The sequence below is a fragment of the Saccostrea echinata genome, unplaced genomic scaffold (genome assembly GCF_033153115.1).
Source record: "Saccostrea echinata isolate AGI-Se365-2 ecotype Australia unplaced genomic scaffold, CSIRO_AGI_Sech_v1 ptg000001l, whole genome shotgun sequence".
NCBI lineage: Eukaryota > Metazoa > Mollusca > Bivalvia > Ostreida > Ostreidae > Saccostrea > Saccostrea echinata.
The window spans coordinates 30,795,800-30,811,328 of record NW_026889750.1 but is presented as its reverse complement, the minus strand read 5'-3'; the positions used below and the strand labels follow the sequence as shown (position 1 = coordinate 30,811,328).

At 31.7% G+C, this 15,529-nt stretch overlaps 2 protein-coding genes across 2 annotated transcripts in view; both read left to right on the top strand.

The window, feature by feature from the left end:
• LOC133178092 (atrial natriuretic peptide receptor 2-like) overlaps positions 1-8,198 on the top strand; it is a 36,077-nt gene extending 27,879 nt beyond the window's left edge. Inside the window, exons 5-18 of the mRNA XM_061312856.1 lie at positions 2,694-2,778; positions 2,992-3,094; positions 3,199-3,378; positions 3,627-3,803; positions 4,328-4,493; positions 5,392-5,541; positions 5,689-5,863; positions 5,962-6,102; positions 6,287-6,410; positions 6,553-6,621; positions 6,717-6,891; positions 7,536-7,634; positions 7,811-7,902; positions 8,023-8,198. Of these exons, the coding sequence (XP_061168840.1) occupies positions 2,694-2,778; positions 2,992-3,094; positions 3,199-3,378; positions 3,627-3,803; positions 4,328-4,493; positions 5,392-5,541; positions 5,689-5,863; positions 5,962-6,102; positions 6,287-6,410; positions 6,553-6,621; positions 6,717-6,891; positions 7,536-7,634; positions 7,811-7,902; positions 8,023-8,130 (1,844 nt within the window). The 3' untranslated portion in view covers positions 8,131-8,198. The remainder of the gene's footprint in view (positions 1-2,693; positions 2,779-2,991; positions 3,095-3,198; positions 3,379-3,626; positions 3,804-4,327; positions 4,494-5,391; positions 5,542-5,688; positions 5,864-5,961; positions 6,103-6,286; positions 6,411-6,552; positions 6,622-6,716; positions 6,892-7,535; positions 7,635-7,810; positions 7,903-8,022) is intronic.
• Positions 8,199-14,137: 5,939 nt separating this feature from the next.
• Positions 14,138-15,529, top strand: part of LOC133189322 (condensin-2 complex subunit D3-L-like) — a 35,977-nt gene continuing 34,585 nt past the window's right edge. The window contains exons 1-2 of the mRNA XM_061324717.1: positions 14,138-14,243; positions 14,873-15,037. Of these exons, the coding sequence (XP_061180701.1) occupies positions 14,180-14,243; positions 14,873-15,037 (229 nt within the window). The 5' untranslated portion in view covers positions 14,138-14,179. The remainder of the gene's footprint in view (positions 14,244-14,872; positions 15,038-15,529) is intronic.

Genomic DNA, 15,529 nt, shown 5'->3' with positions numbered 1-15,529 from the left:
ACTAAAGAAGATGATGATGATTATAGCAGATGGGGATTACCAATAATAAATGCTTTAATATATATATATATATATATATATATATATATATATATATATATATATATATATATATATATATATATATATATATATATATATATATATATATATATATATATATATATATATATAAAATTAGCAAACGTACAAAGATTTGTAACATGTATATTTGTCCTAGAGTATTAATAATTTAATATTATTACTCTTTTGCATTTATTTGGTTCTTTTTAACATTATATAATTCACTATTTCTTATTTTAAAAATATTGATTAGAAAATTACCCAACTTGATAAGCAATATATCATTCTCATTAGACATAATCCACAAAATTTTTTCTTTATTCGTTAAACAATAAAATTTTTTATTATTTTTAGCAATATTCTCAAAAAATTCATGTCCATCATGTTTATATAATGGACATTCAATCAGTGAGTGAATCTCATCTTCCACACAATTCATGTCGCACATTCTACAAATCCTTTCATTTCTTGCAAGGGTGGTTTGCTGTCCTTCTGTGTTTACATTTTTTTCATATCTTCCACTTTCAATTCTGAGATATGTGCACTTATTCTAAATTTACATATAATTTTTCTTTGTTCAAAATTTTTTAAAAATAAATACTTTTCAATTTCAAAACTTCTTTTTACAAAGAAATATGTTGTAAGTTTATCCGACAGACAGCCCTCTTCTCTTTTTATAAACCAGTATTGAAGGAAATCCTTTCTAATAATTTTTTTCAGTTGTTTCTTTAAAGTTATTAGTTTCATTGATTTACATTTAGACCAAAGTATGCCCATTTTCTTACGTAGATGTGTTACATTTGAAAACCAACTATTTATATTACAACTGTCCAAGATCATACTTTCTTTGTATGCATTGTATAACAAAGAATTCTCTTTCATGTTCTCAAGTCTATGCCAGTAAGAGATAATTGCTATAATAATAGAATAAAAAATTGGTTGTCTACCCAGCTCTGATAGAACTGCAATATTGGTACTTTTTTTCCCTGATCCAATGATAAATTTACAAAATTTCATATGAAGATTTTCAATCTCCCAATCTTTAAATGTTTCATATAGGCATTTATCTTTTCTTTGCATTGATGTTGACAATACACCCCATATTTCTGACCCATAGGTAGGTATAGGTTTGATCATATGATCAAATAGATGAAGTAAAGTTTTAATGGGTGGATCTGTTGATTTTATATCAATAATAATATGTCTATCTTTTTTGTGTATACCGAGGTAATCCCCCCCTTTAAAAAAAAAATATATATATATAGATATTTAGACCAATTTTTTATGTATATCTAGATAGCATTGACACTGCTAGCTCTCCTGTACTGAAATTGCTTTTACCCTTCTTAACGTTGGTAGACTATTCACAATTTTTTTTCTCAGGAAGACTCAGGGAGCCATGCACAACATTCAAAACTGTGGAAACAAACGATAAGCCATTTTAATTTAAAATGTATATTGAAAAGACAACAGGAGATTGGTGAACGTGTAGAATACCTATAGCTTCAGATATATAAAAATGATGTTCAATTTGTGAATTTATTATTTAGAGTGTATTTCTCATTATTGAAATTTATGAAATTATGATAAACAAAACTTTTCTGAGGAAAATTTTCTCGGCCAAAATTATTCTGTTAATAAAAAAAATAATAATCTGGTACTCGTGTGATTCGGATCCTAGCAGTAAGAATTCTAAGTATCATTTTCCTCTGAGACTAGCATGCTAACCAGTACGCTAAACAATTCCTGAAAAATATTGGCATTTAAATCATTCTTGTGATATGACCTTTGACTAAATGGACTTCAAGTTTTTCTCGGAAAAAATGCATATGTTGTGTCATAAAAGTGTATTTTTAAGGTATAGTGGGTCTTTGCTCCACGTTTTTGTTAACCAAAACTTTACGCAAACTTTAATGATAAAAGAAAAAAAAGGAGCGAAGACCAACTCATATCAAAAAATTGTGTTATAGTATGAGAAAATGATCGATCCTTTTTGCCCTAGCTCTTTTGTGTGTGCATGCTATTTATAGGCAAATAAATTCAATCTTTGGGAGATTTTTGCAGATTGTAGAGATTTTACATAAAGTATACTTTAATGTTAGATGAAATAACAAAGAAAATTTTGTTGTAATTGAGATTTAAGTTTTCACATTCATTTTTGTCGCACTGTAGGCATTGAGCTCGTCTTGTTCGCCCATCTTCTTTCAAAGAACAAAGTGTTTGCTTTTAATGTTACATAGTTTACACAGCAACAATAGATAAGTTTGTCAATGGCCATTAATTGGTTATTTTTTTATTTTAAATGTATGCTTTTATCAAACACGATAAACGTATTGCATAGACTTATGATATTCCTTCAGAAAATTAATAACAGAATTTTAATAGCACAACAACAAGATTTTTTACGAATGGAACCATTCACTGGCCCGGGGGTACTACAATTCAGCCTCTGGGGAGACCTAATTGTGGGTGGAACGGCGAATTCTGTGTAAAAGTCCAGTCTAACACATGTAAGATCTCTGTCTTTCCCTTTCTCTCTCTCAGTTTGTATTTTCTGATACCAACTTTAACTCCAATGAAATTTTTATTTTTTTTAATTAATTCTCGGTTTCTATCACCTCCTGTTACAGATCTTATTGCCTCCGTATCTGCCATGGCTGCCCTGGTCGTGCTGCTCTTTGTAACATTTGTTGTTATATTCTTCCATATGCGCAAGTAATTATCATTTTTTCACAATTACATGTATGAAGAATTTTTAAGTAAATTCTAAAGGTTTAAGTCATTAATTGTCCGTTTTGCAACATACACTTTCATTACCATAACATTTGTAAATTTTCGTGAATTTCTTATTACACTTTGAGGTTTCCTCAAAGGAGTTTCGATACCTCAGGTACCTTTTGTTAAAATCTCCGTCTTAATATGTTGTAGAAAGAGATTACTGAAAGAGGAAATGGAAAACATGCAATGGAAGATATCATTTTCTGATTTAGACACAAGCTCTGGCAAAGTATTCCATAGTGTGTGTAGCAAGGTAAACAACACTTTATTTCCACCATACCATATCCAGGTTTATAGTGTTGCACATATTCTGATAATGCTCATTGTTAAGTAAAATGCTCATGACTTTTATTTCAGTCTTCTTTTCTGAACGATACAAGAAGCAGATCCCGATCAATAAGCGGCAAAACGGAAATGTCTGCCACCCTCCAGATATTTACTAAAACCGCGAACTACCAAGGCTCCATGGTAGCCATTAAATTCGTCAACAAAGCTTTTGTGGCCATTACAACGTCTGTAATCCAAGAAATTAATCAGGTATCTTCAAAAAATTAATTTGAAATCTGATTTCTTTAGGTTGTTTCATAATCGTAGATTCTTAGCGAGTTTTCAGTTACAAAGAAGTCCTCATTAGATAAGATAAAGATCTGACATCAAGAATTAATCTCAAAGACGAAAGTACACAACCTTGAGATTTTCTAGAGCTTGATGTTCATATTTGGCGAAAGTATTAATTTATTAGAATTTGAAAGATTTATTTTTTGCATTATTTTTGACAATTTCAGATCCGAGGGTTAAAACACAACAATGTTTTTACTTTGATTGGAGCTTGCGTGGATCCTATGAATATATATATTGTTAGTACTTACTATAACAAGGGAAGCTTACTAGATGTTCTGTCTAATACCAACATAAAGCTGGATTGGATTTTTAAACTTTCCTTTGCTTCGGACATTGCAAAGGTACTTCCTTACTTTACGAATTCTTTTTTTGATTCCAAATAGAGATGAAAAAGCTTTAAAAAATACAGTCAAGTTTATAATATACAAGTCTAACAGTCTAAAGCAAATATATCGAAATTTGTTCACTTTCTAAGCGAAGAAAATATAAAAAGCGTTTTAGTTTAGCTAATCTAAGGGTCATTTTGTGACGATTAAGGGAACTTAACTTATACATAGACTTGCTTATATACCCTATTCATTACCCCATATAACTTAGGCGCATGTCCATTGTACATATGTGCCAAAAAGGACTCGTATGAGGGGATTTTGTCCAAAACTGTCGACGTCGATTTTTACATGTATTTGTTTGTTACAATGTACATGGTATAAAGAACACAAATTTCTTTTTGGAAATGAAAAATTTATCATTTAATTTTAGTGTCAAATAAGAATAAATGGTTTGTTATGCCACTGCATATATTGTTATGAAATATTGACGATTGTGATCATAAAATATCGTATCTTTCAACACTTGTGATTTACAGGGTATGGCGTACATTCATGATTCAGTACTGGAGTCCCATGGTAAACTTCGGTCTAGTAATGTCTATGTTGACTCTCGATGGATGTGTAAAGTGGGAGATTTACCGATGCCAAATTTCTGTGATGGCGCGAAAACCTGTGATAATGCAAAAAATTCAGAAAATTTTAGTAAGGATTATAGTTTATACAACTTTTCCCTAATTATTTCAATTATTTCCCTAATTATTATATTATTTACTTGAAAGTCTTAAGAAGATGGGTGAACAAGGCGTGCAGAATGCCTATAGCTTCAGATATTGATAAAATCATATTCAATTTGTGAATTAAGTATTTAAAATAAAGTTCTCATTATTGAAATTTATGAAATTATGATTAACAAAACTTTCCTGAGAAAAAAGATCTCGGAAAAAATTATTCTTTTATTAAAAAAAATAAAATGGTATTCGTGGGATTCGAACCCCTATCAATAAAAATCCGGAGTATCGTATTGTTCTGAGACTAACACGCTAACCACTACGCCACGCAGCTCCTGACGAATAGTGGCATTTAAATCATGTTTGTGATATGACCCTTGACTTAATGGACTTCAAGTATTTCTCGGAAAGATGCGAATGCTTTGTCATAAAAGTGTACTTTTAAGGTATAGTGGGTCTTTTCTCCATGTTTTTGTAAACCAAAAAATGTATATTTTTATGCAAACTTTTAGGATCAACTTTCAAAAAAATGGAGCGAAGACCCACTCATATCGAAAAATTTTGTTAAAGTGTGAGAAAATGATCCTTTTTGTCCTCTTCATTGTGTGTATGGTATTTCGTAGGCAAATAATTTCAGTCTTTGTGAGATTTTTGTAAATTGTAGAGATTTAGCATAAAATATACTTTAATGCTAGATGAAATATCAAAGAAAATTTTTATATAATTGAGATTTTATTTTTCACTTCATGTTTGTCGCACTATAAGCACTTCGCCCGCCTTGTTCACCCATCTTCTTTATTCTGCTAATATATAAATATGGTCAGATAAATATGAACACATTCTAATTTTTATATTAATATTTGGTTCTTCAGAATTACTTTGGGTTGCCCCAGAGCTACTCCGTCAGGTGTCCATACCACCTAAAGGAACGCAAAAAGGGGATGTCTTTGCGTTTGCTATTATTCTACAAGAAATTATCTTGCGTTGCATACCTTACGAAAACGAGACACTAGAGCCATACGGTAGGTTTTGTCTAATCTGGCAAGTAAAATAAAGCTCTTCTGTAGAAGATACAATCAAAGCAACCTTTACTTATCCAATATCATTGTTTGAAAGATATGAAAATATATGAATAGTACATTATAAATAGTAGAATTATTTTATAATAGAGATTGTACAGAGGGTGCGGATGATAGAATCGCCCCCTTTTAGACCTAAAGTTCCAGTCAATGCAGCTGATCGTAAAATCGTGGAATTAATGAGGATGTGTTGGGAGGAAATTCCAATGTTTCGCCCAAATTTTACAACAATTTTATCTGTCTTAAAACAGACAAACAACGGAAGGTTAGTTCTATTTCAAATCTTTTATATAAACTTAACGCTAAATTTTATTCGAATTTAAAAAAAAAAATAGACGAATCTTTTCCCTTTTTTATTTTAAGAAAAACCAATTTAGTAGACCAGATGATGCATATGATGGAGAAGTATGCCGATCATTTAGAAGAGTTGGTGGGAGAGCGCACGCGCCAGTTAGAGGAAGAACAAAAAAAGACAGATGAACTCCTACATCGCATGCTTCCATCGTAGGAATATGTTTATTTTATTCCATTTATTTTTCAATACATTAAATTAATTTTCTGTCAGATTAAGTGTCAACTAATCCTCAAACATAGAAACAATAATTTCTTTACTGAGTAAAAGGTGCACTGTATAGATCATCATTTATATTTTCCAAGAAATTGTACAAATTGTACAAATTGGTTACAGAAGTATAGCTCAAGATTTAAAATACGGAAAACCAATCCATCCAGAGAGTGTTGAGTGTGTCACCATCTTCTTTAGTGATATAGTGCAGTTTACAAAACTGGCCTCAGAGAGCACTGCGATAGAGGTACTAGTCTAGTATTTACATTAAAAGGATATATGTTTTGAAATTTTGTCATAAAAATCGGTATAGTTGCAATATTCTAAGACGATATGTTTCGTAATTTCTATTTTTATGTTAAACAGTTAGTCTTTACCTTTCTTTTTAGATTGTGAATTTCTTAAACGACTTGTACACCTGTTTTGACACCATTATTGAAAATTTTGATGTATACAAGGTATGATTTTACAAATCCATTCAAGCGACCCTTTGTGAAATGAGGTAAATTAAAAATATTGTTGATTGAAATACATATATTTATTTTCAATTCAGGTAGAAACAATTGGTGACGCGTACATGGTGGTAAGCGGACTTCCTGTTAAGAACGGCTTACGTCATGCCAGTGAGATAGCCACTATGGCCTTGGACCTTCTGAGTTGTGTGACGACGTTCGAGATACGCCATCGCCCAGGAAGACAGCTTCAACTTAGAATAGGGATACACAGTGGTAAGGATATAGGGATACACAGTGGTAAGGATATAGAAACACATTAACATGGCAAGGATTAGAGACCTAGGGGATAGGATAGGAAAGTCCGAAATATCTGACGTTTAAGGGGCTGTTTTAACGATTTTTATATTTGACATGCCAGAAAAACGGCACGTCAAATGACAAAATCCTTAAGAACGCCTGGAAAACGTCAGATATTTCGGACTAAGGATAGGGATGAATAGCAGTAATTAATATAGGGATACACAACGGTAAGAATATTGAGACACATTGAAATGGTAGGATAAGATCGACTTATAGGAGATAGGCACAGGAACTTGTTTCGGTATCTTAATTTTTTTTAACACATAGTATAATAATAATATTATACTATGGGTTAAAAAAATTATTACACATTGATATGATGCATTTATAAGATATAAAAGTGCAGTACAATCTTCACAATTGTACCAATAAAAGTGTAGTAGCGTCAGTATCACAGGCACTTGATTCGGTAAAAAAAATTTTTAACCCATTGTATTATATTATTTACCGAAATAAGTGCTGTGGTCAGTATGTATAGTAAAGCACTTCTCTTTATTAAATACGTTGACTACAACACGTGAGCTTAAATATATATTACATCGATCTATCTTTTTCAGGTCCGGTGTGTGCGGGAGTTGTGGGTCTTAAGATGCCGAGATATTGTTTGTTTGGGGACACAGTCAACCACGCGGCCAGGATGGAGTCCTCTGGATTAGGTGAGATATTTAACACTATACATACATTCATAAATTCAGACATACCATTTCTCAAGGATTCAAGATTATAATTTTATAGCATATACCTACACTTAACCGTATGCTATGACAATCCTTAACTTATAATAAAAGTGTATATAAAAAAAATGTAGTCTTTGAAGTTATTTGATTTTCAGCTCTTCGCATCCATGTAAGTCAACCCTGTCGGGATATCTTGGAGAAACTTGGAGGATTTCATCTAGCTTATCGTGGTGAAATTACAATGAAGGTCTCTCATGTTTCCGCAAACTTTTCTGTAAAGGAAAAAATTAGATCAGAAGAGTTTAGTCCAACATTCTGATCAGCGACTTCGAAGTAAAATTTATATTTCTTTTTTATTTTATTTTAGGGCATAGGAACAGTGCCAACTTATTTCCTGACAGGAAAGGACGGTTTTACAAAGCAACTACCTTCTCTAGATTTAGCGGCCTCCTTAGAAGACCATGAATTCAAATAACCAATAAAGTTATGCCAATTTTAAAATGGAATTGGGAGACAACGAATATGTCAATGCCAAAATTTAATACAGACAAAAATTATAAGTTTAGTGCAAAAACGTTCAACATTCTGAAACCTTGCTTTGTTTACCCATATTGACTTGCTTGTGTTTTTTTACGAGATCGAGTCAATTGGAACTAAGTGCTTTTTCACAACATTTTCAGGAACTCCAAATATCACAATGTTACTTAAGTTACCATAGACCGGTATCTATGTTGAGTGAATTGAAGAAAAAACATTTTGATAATTAATATTGCTTAAAAAGCTTATTTGTATGTTATTTAAAACAACATTTATGAAATAAATTCTCAATGTTTTGTTTTAATTACAGTTTTATATGCATTTTGAAATCAGTAAATCTAGTTTCTTGATTCGAAATTTCAATATTTGTAAAAGTTTAGTTTATAACACTGATTTTTGATTTATAATATAACTTAGAAAACACTTTCCGACTAAGGTAACAAATGAAATCACATGTAGCACGATTCTATCAATACACCTTACATGGTGAATTCTGTTGCTCTAAATTGAATTTCCGGATTCAAACCAATTCTGTGACTAACGTTTCACATCAAAAAAGTTTTGAAAACAGTATACGGTAGTATTACAAGCGTTTGAATTAACGGAGAATACAAATAAGTAACTGAATCGAAGAACCAAGGTTTTCAAATACCTGTATAGTTCCTTTGTCTACAACTTTTGGAGTCGATAACATGGAGATTTGGCATTTGGAGAGATAGTAGCTTACGAAATGTTGTCTTTTTTTGATTTATGGACATTTTAACGCGGTCACGTGGATTACTGGTAGAGGGAAATTCACATACACTGGAATGGAAAAAGCTTTTGAGCTCCTAGGGGTACTGCTGATCTAAGGCTGAGTTTTGAACCTATTCAATGTTATTCAAACAAGATCAAAGGGAATGGAAGCATAAAGTTTAATTCTGTTAATGTATACAAATAAAACTTGCTTCAAGCTGACAACATTCAAGGTTTGGAAGATTATAAGCGCAGAATATACAAGTGGTAATCCAACTTATAGCCAGAGCTCCCTTTCTAAGGAGGAAATTCTTCAAAATCATATGTCAGTTTTGAATGTTTTTAATATTCCCAACAACCAACATGAATTTGAATTACCATATCTATATTGGATTCCGAAATTTCATAAAAATCCTAAAAAAGATACATATCGGGTTCCAGTAATTAAATGTTCTACCAAGCCTCTTTCTTTACTCCTCACTAAGATATTAACAGTAGTGAAGGAGAAACTTCAGGAGTACTGTGCAACAACTTATTCGAGAAATAGTGTAAATCAGATGCTATGAGAGTTGGGTCCCGGTGTTTTGCGCAAAATAAAATTCCAAGGTTTATAAACTTTATGTTTTATAGGTATTAAACAATGTCTTAAGAGCAGGTTTTGGTATATTATATTACATGAAAGTATTAAATAATGCCGAGCGACACTAGCTTTTGAGACGGGGGTCTAACAGTTTTGTCACATTTCTATTGTTATTCATATGCATACCAGTTTTCAACGACATTGTTTACATCGAGCCGCAAATGTCCATTGTTCTCATTTGCACAGAATGTGTATTTTAATTTAAACTTCAACATATCCAAAGGACAATGTTGGACAAATTGCGGCTCATATCTAATTTTTTGAAAAAGTCTCCAAACTACGGTCGAATTAACCACTAAATTAACAGTTCACCGAGTGTCAATGATTGATATTATAATCACTTTACTCACGTGACATTCCACTGTTCGATACGCTAAGGCTTTCATTGAACATTTCATTGTGTTTCTATTGTGACAGTATCTATCGTACTATGGAAGATTTTTGAGCAAATTTTAATAGGGTTTGAAGATTATATGTCTCTTATTTTACTTTGTATTTTTTCATTAGGGGTGTTTTGAAAGAATTCTGGTATTGACAGTGTGATTAGTAAGTACATGTACAGGCTCATGTCGCCTCTGTATAATGGTCTGCAGGGCGAAACATCTTCCCCATCCCTAAACACTAGAATCACTTATTATTTGTGCACCATGAAACTACACAATCTCTCTCTTCTCCATTTAAATTCGCAGTGCGAAAAAAAAAATCATATGTGCTAATGTTTACATTCCATATCCATGCGATTTAAATGTCTCCGCCTATTTGCGGATACCTTAAATACGAAAGTGGTCCCGTTCAAATTTCCGGAATTTAAGGCTTCTACATGTTCTTTTCAATGACATTGTCTGTAATTATAGAAATATGTATGACAAAAAATTCAAGGAATAAATATCTAAAGAATATACTTGCACAATAATCATAGATTAATTAAGCGATATATTGTAAATGTAAAGCTTAAAATGGGTAGCCGAAAAGGTTCCAAATGACGTACTAAAGTGCACTCTTTCTTTACTTACCTTGTAATTGGTTATTTACAAAATTATTTTGTTAAAAAACATTCTGATTGTACACACAAGTACTCTGAAGTTGATATTTAAAAGATGACTGAGTTTCTGATTGACAATATTTATGTGGTTTTTGGAGACCAGGTCTTGCAATATTCTATTGGAATTCCCATGGGTACCAATCGCGCCCCGTTATTAGCAGACTTATATTTGTATTCATATGAAGCAGAATTTGTTCAAAACATGAAAAGAAAACACTTGTTGTGGCCTTCAACTCGACATTTAGATATGTCGACGACGGATTGTCAATTAACAATGTTTATTTCCATTCTTATGTCGATATGATATATCCAGGTAAGCTTGAAAAAAAAGATACCAAAGAGTCTGACACATCTGTTTCATATTTGGATATTTTACCAGAAAATGGTAATGGTAATCTAACAACCAAGCTTTATGATAAACGTGTTGACTTTAACTTTTCAATCGTCAACTTCCCTTACTTATGCAGCAATATACCTTCATCACCTGCATACGGGGTTTATATCTCTCAGTTGATGCGATACGCAAGAGCATGCTCTAAGTATGAACAATTTCTAAAACGAGGTAAGTTATTGACAAACAAGTTGATGAAACAAGAATATCAGCAGTCTTGTTTAAAGTCGTCATTTCGTAAGTTTTATGGTCGATACAATGACCTTGTCAGCAAATACAATTTATCATTAAGTCAAATGCTGACTGACGTTTTTCATACTAATTGTTAGGCCATTATTTACACACTGAATTGTCGACGGATTTTTCCGTTATTTCCCGATCATGACAAGGAGCACACGGCGGGTTTGACCGGTCGGCAGGGGATGCTCACTCCTCCATGGCACCTGACCCACCTCTGATGTTTTAGAGGTCCGTGTTTGCTCTGCTCCAAAATTTGTATTGTTTAATGGTCTTTTGAGCTTGAATTCTGTTCGTTATCTCCATACGTTTCATATACTGCTTGGTTCATAATTTGATAGGATCTCATTTGCTCAAAAAAGTTTATATCAGGAGAAAAAGGATAAAAAGTTATATTATATATATATATATATATATATATATATATATATATATATATATATATATATATATATATATATATATATATATATATATATATATATATATATATATATATATATATATATAATATTTATACCCAACGAGTAAAATTTATTTTATTAATAGATTTTGTTTCCAAAAATAAATAAATAAATTGATGATCAATCAATAAATCAATCAATCAAATAAATAAATTTAATAGATAAATAAATAAAAGATTAACATTGGATTATCAACAAAATCTTTCTATATGATAATAATCACTACATGTTTTATATTAACGTTCATGATGAAGTCAGAAAACGACGATGTAGAGTAATGACAGAGATTTCATGGAAAATGAATTCATGTCTACGAAACATTTCTAAACTACAGTACGCGCAATGATTGTAAGGCCGCTGATTTAATAGATCTCTTAATTAATGCCTGAAGTTTTAATATTTTAGTAGCAGTATTTTGATCATTTCCTTCCTGTCGAATGGTGTTTCTCCATCATTTTTATCTGTGAAAAAAATCCAAATGGAAGTCACAGCATGGGGAAATTGTTTAGATCATTTTGGCTTTAGTCTATCGATCCGAGAGTTGCTGAATTAAATTGATGAATCAAGTAAATTCAAAGATCTGTGGTCCTCCGCTTTTGGTGTCTTGGTGGCTATGATGCAATTATTTATGGCATCTTGTAACTTTCTTGTTTGTCTGACCTGTCTTGTCAGTCTATCATATAAAAAAGCTATAAATTATTGAATTAATAAAAATAATGCAAAGATTAAAAATTCTCAAAACTGCATCAAACTTCAAGATCAAGAGGTCAAATATCATAATACAATCCGAAAGGTCTTATCACAAGCAATGAAAACATGTGAAAAAATATGAAAGCCCTGTCTCTTCTGGAGTAAAAGTTATGGTCAAAGTTATTTTTTTATAAGTAGGCTAAACTTCTAGGTCAAGGTAATAAAGTGATGTGATATACCTTAATGAAAGGTGTTGTCGTAAGTAATGTACATGTAAAACATGAAAACCCTATCTTCTCTCATTCAAAAGTTATTACCAATGTAAAAAAAAAAATGGAAAAAGACTGGGCTGACTTTAAAATAATGTTTGCTTGCCCTCTCCCGACCCAGGATGAAAAAAATTTGGGTAGGTAGGTAGGTGGGGAATTTTTTTTCTGGAAAATTTCAACGTCAATCCTGAATTTTCAAAATATATTTTCCGGAATGCATTAAAAAATTGATTTCTGGAGGTTAAAAAAGTTTTGAGTAGGGCCTTTTTCAGCCAGTCGGTCAGGAGAGGGCACCAAACATTTTTTTTAAAGAAGGTCCTGTAGGTTAAACTTTAAGGTCAAGGTCAAGAGATCCTTTGGAAAGGTCTTGAAACAGGTCATGCATGTGTCAAATATAAATGCCCTATCCTCTCATTCAAAAGTTATCAGCATTGTTAATTTTCTTTTTCTTTTTTTTTGAAAATTAGGTCGAACTTCAAGGTGAAGGTCATATGTAGTTAAAAAAAATCAAAGTACAGTTAGAAATCTTCTCACAGGAATGCACATGTCAAAAATATGAATGCCCTTTCTTTTCTCCTTCAAAAGTCGGCAACATTGATAAAACTTTTGAACATCAGGACAAACTTCAAGGTGAAAGGTTCAAATATAATTGCACATTCGGAAACTTTTGTCGCAGGTAATGCACTTGTCAAAGATGAACGCCCTATCTTCTCTCATTTAAAAGTTATATAAGCAATATTATAATTATTATTATTATTTTTTTTTTTTTTTTGAGAAGTAGGTAAACTTTAAAGTCAAGGTCAAAACAGTCTTTAATAAATTTCACATCAATTTTTAAGACTTATTTTAAAATATCACTGCAGGTTTAGATATACTTGTACATGTAACATGTATCTTTCATTGTCCAGATTAATATATATATATATATATATATATATATATATATATATATATATATATATATATATATATATATATATATATATATATATATATATATATATATATATATATATATATATATATATATTTTTTTTTTTTTTTTTTTTTTTTTTTTTTTTGATTATATTACAAATATAAATATTTCTGAGGTTGGTGTTTCTTAGCTTAGAATTAGAATATTTAGAATAAAATTTACATTGAAAAGGAAATGAATTTCATCATCAATCACACCAGTATATTGTAAGTATTTATCTTTCGTTTCTTGATGTAGAATCATATCTATACGTACCACTTTGTTTTGCAAGTTTATATCAAGAGTTCTCTCAAAAAAAATCGATATCAGAATAAAGTTTGACTGCATTCTCTATCTAGATTTGTCTACCGCTACGCTACCATGTGGGAGCGTAGCGGGAACGGCAACTCTGGATAGAGAATGGTTTGACTGGATTCCGTCGACTTTATTGGCGAACGACATAATAAATTGACCAAAACCGGAAGTGAAGGAATGGCGCGGGGAAATTGAAAACTGATTCAGGTTGTCGCTGTATATTTTGAATTTTGATCGGAGATCTGGGTGATGGCGAGTCTTACAAAAACAATAGAAGCTCTGTCGGCATTTTCCCTGCAAAGTTTAGGAGAAGGTATTACAATTGTGTTTTTGTCTGATGTGGTTGAGGAATGGTTAAAAGTCTTAATATCACGGACACCAGAATTATTTTCTTGTTTCATAGAGAATCCATCAACTTTCCATTAATCATGTTAGTAGTGAAATGGTCAGTGGTGTATGAAATAAGCAGTTATGTCTTGGTGTAGTAGGTATGCATTATGTTTATGAAAGCAAAATCTAATAAATTAAAACTAGAATTTTTGATCCGCTACCTTCTCAATATAACTGCATCCCATACATTAGCTGTACATAGCAACCTTTCCACACAGCGTCGATTGAGTATTTGGGCTCTCTCACCAACTCAATACTCTGGTCACAAGTATAAAGTTAAGTTGATAGACCATGACCAGCGAAAAAAATTATTTCTAGCCCTGTGTTTATGTATACATATGATTTGAAATTTGAAGTATAAAATATACTTATTGGTCTTTCTAAGGATTACAGATAAAGAATATTACCTAGACATTTCCATTGGATCAGTACATCAAGTACATGTATTAATAAATCAGCACATTAGGTACTATCTAACAAGCTATTTCCATCAATAAAGGGAGTGAACTTGGTGAAGTTGAGTGACATTTGTGCTTCTTCTTTGTTTTACAGAGTGGGTAAAATCATGCTGGGACAATGACTTTGCAGAATTTCCTGGATTGGAACCTTTAGTGGAGTCTGATATCTTGGAGAATGAATACCATGTACAAAACCTGTATCCCCTTTTGTCTGTCATGGATGATTGGATTGACAATAAAGAAGGACAAGAAGGGGAAGGTAAAAGCTTGTTTATACAACATATCCACTGATTTTCTTTGAAATATTGTAGACGCATATGTAAACAGAATAACATGGTCATAGTAATCATACTTTTATTAAAAAAAATGTGCTTACAGTGAAGTGATTTTCACTCCTTGTAGTTTTAAATTGTTTAATGAACTTATCAGCTAAAAGGAATAACCTTTGTAATATTTCAAAATTTTTTGTCCCTGATACTTTGCTGTATTTAATAAATGTGTGACATTCATAAAGTACAAAGATGTACAAGCAACAAATAATAACCATCTTGCAGGGTTCGACATTCATGCTCGTCACCTCGTCATTTCCATCCCAGAATGATTTTGGACGACCTGATTTTCAGTCTGGCTCGCCCAAATGACGACCTGGGACGAGTTGGGAATATTCAATAATGTTGTTTAATCTTTATAAGGCCTTGAAAACATTGTTTCCTGAAACCCGACCGACCCATTTAAATAGCAGCTGCGTGGA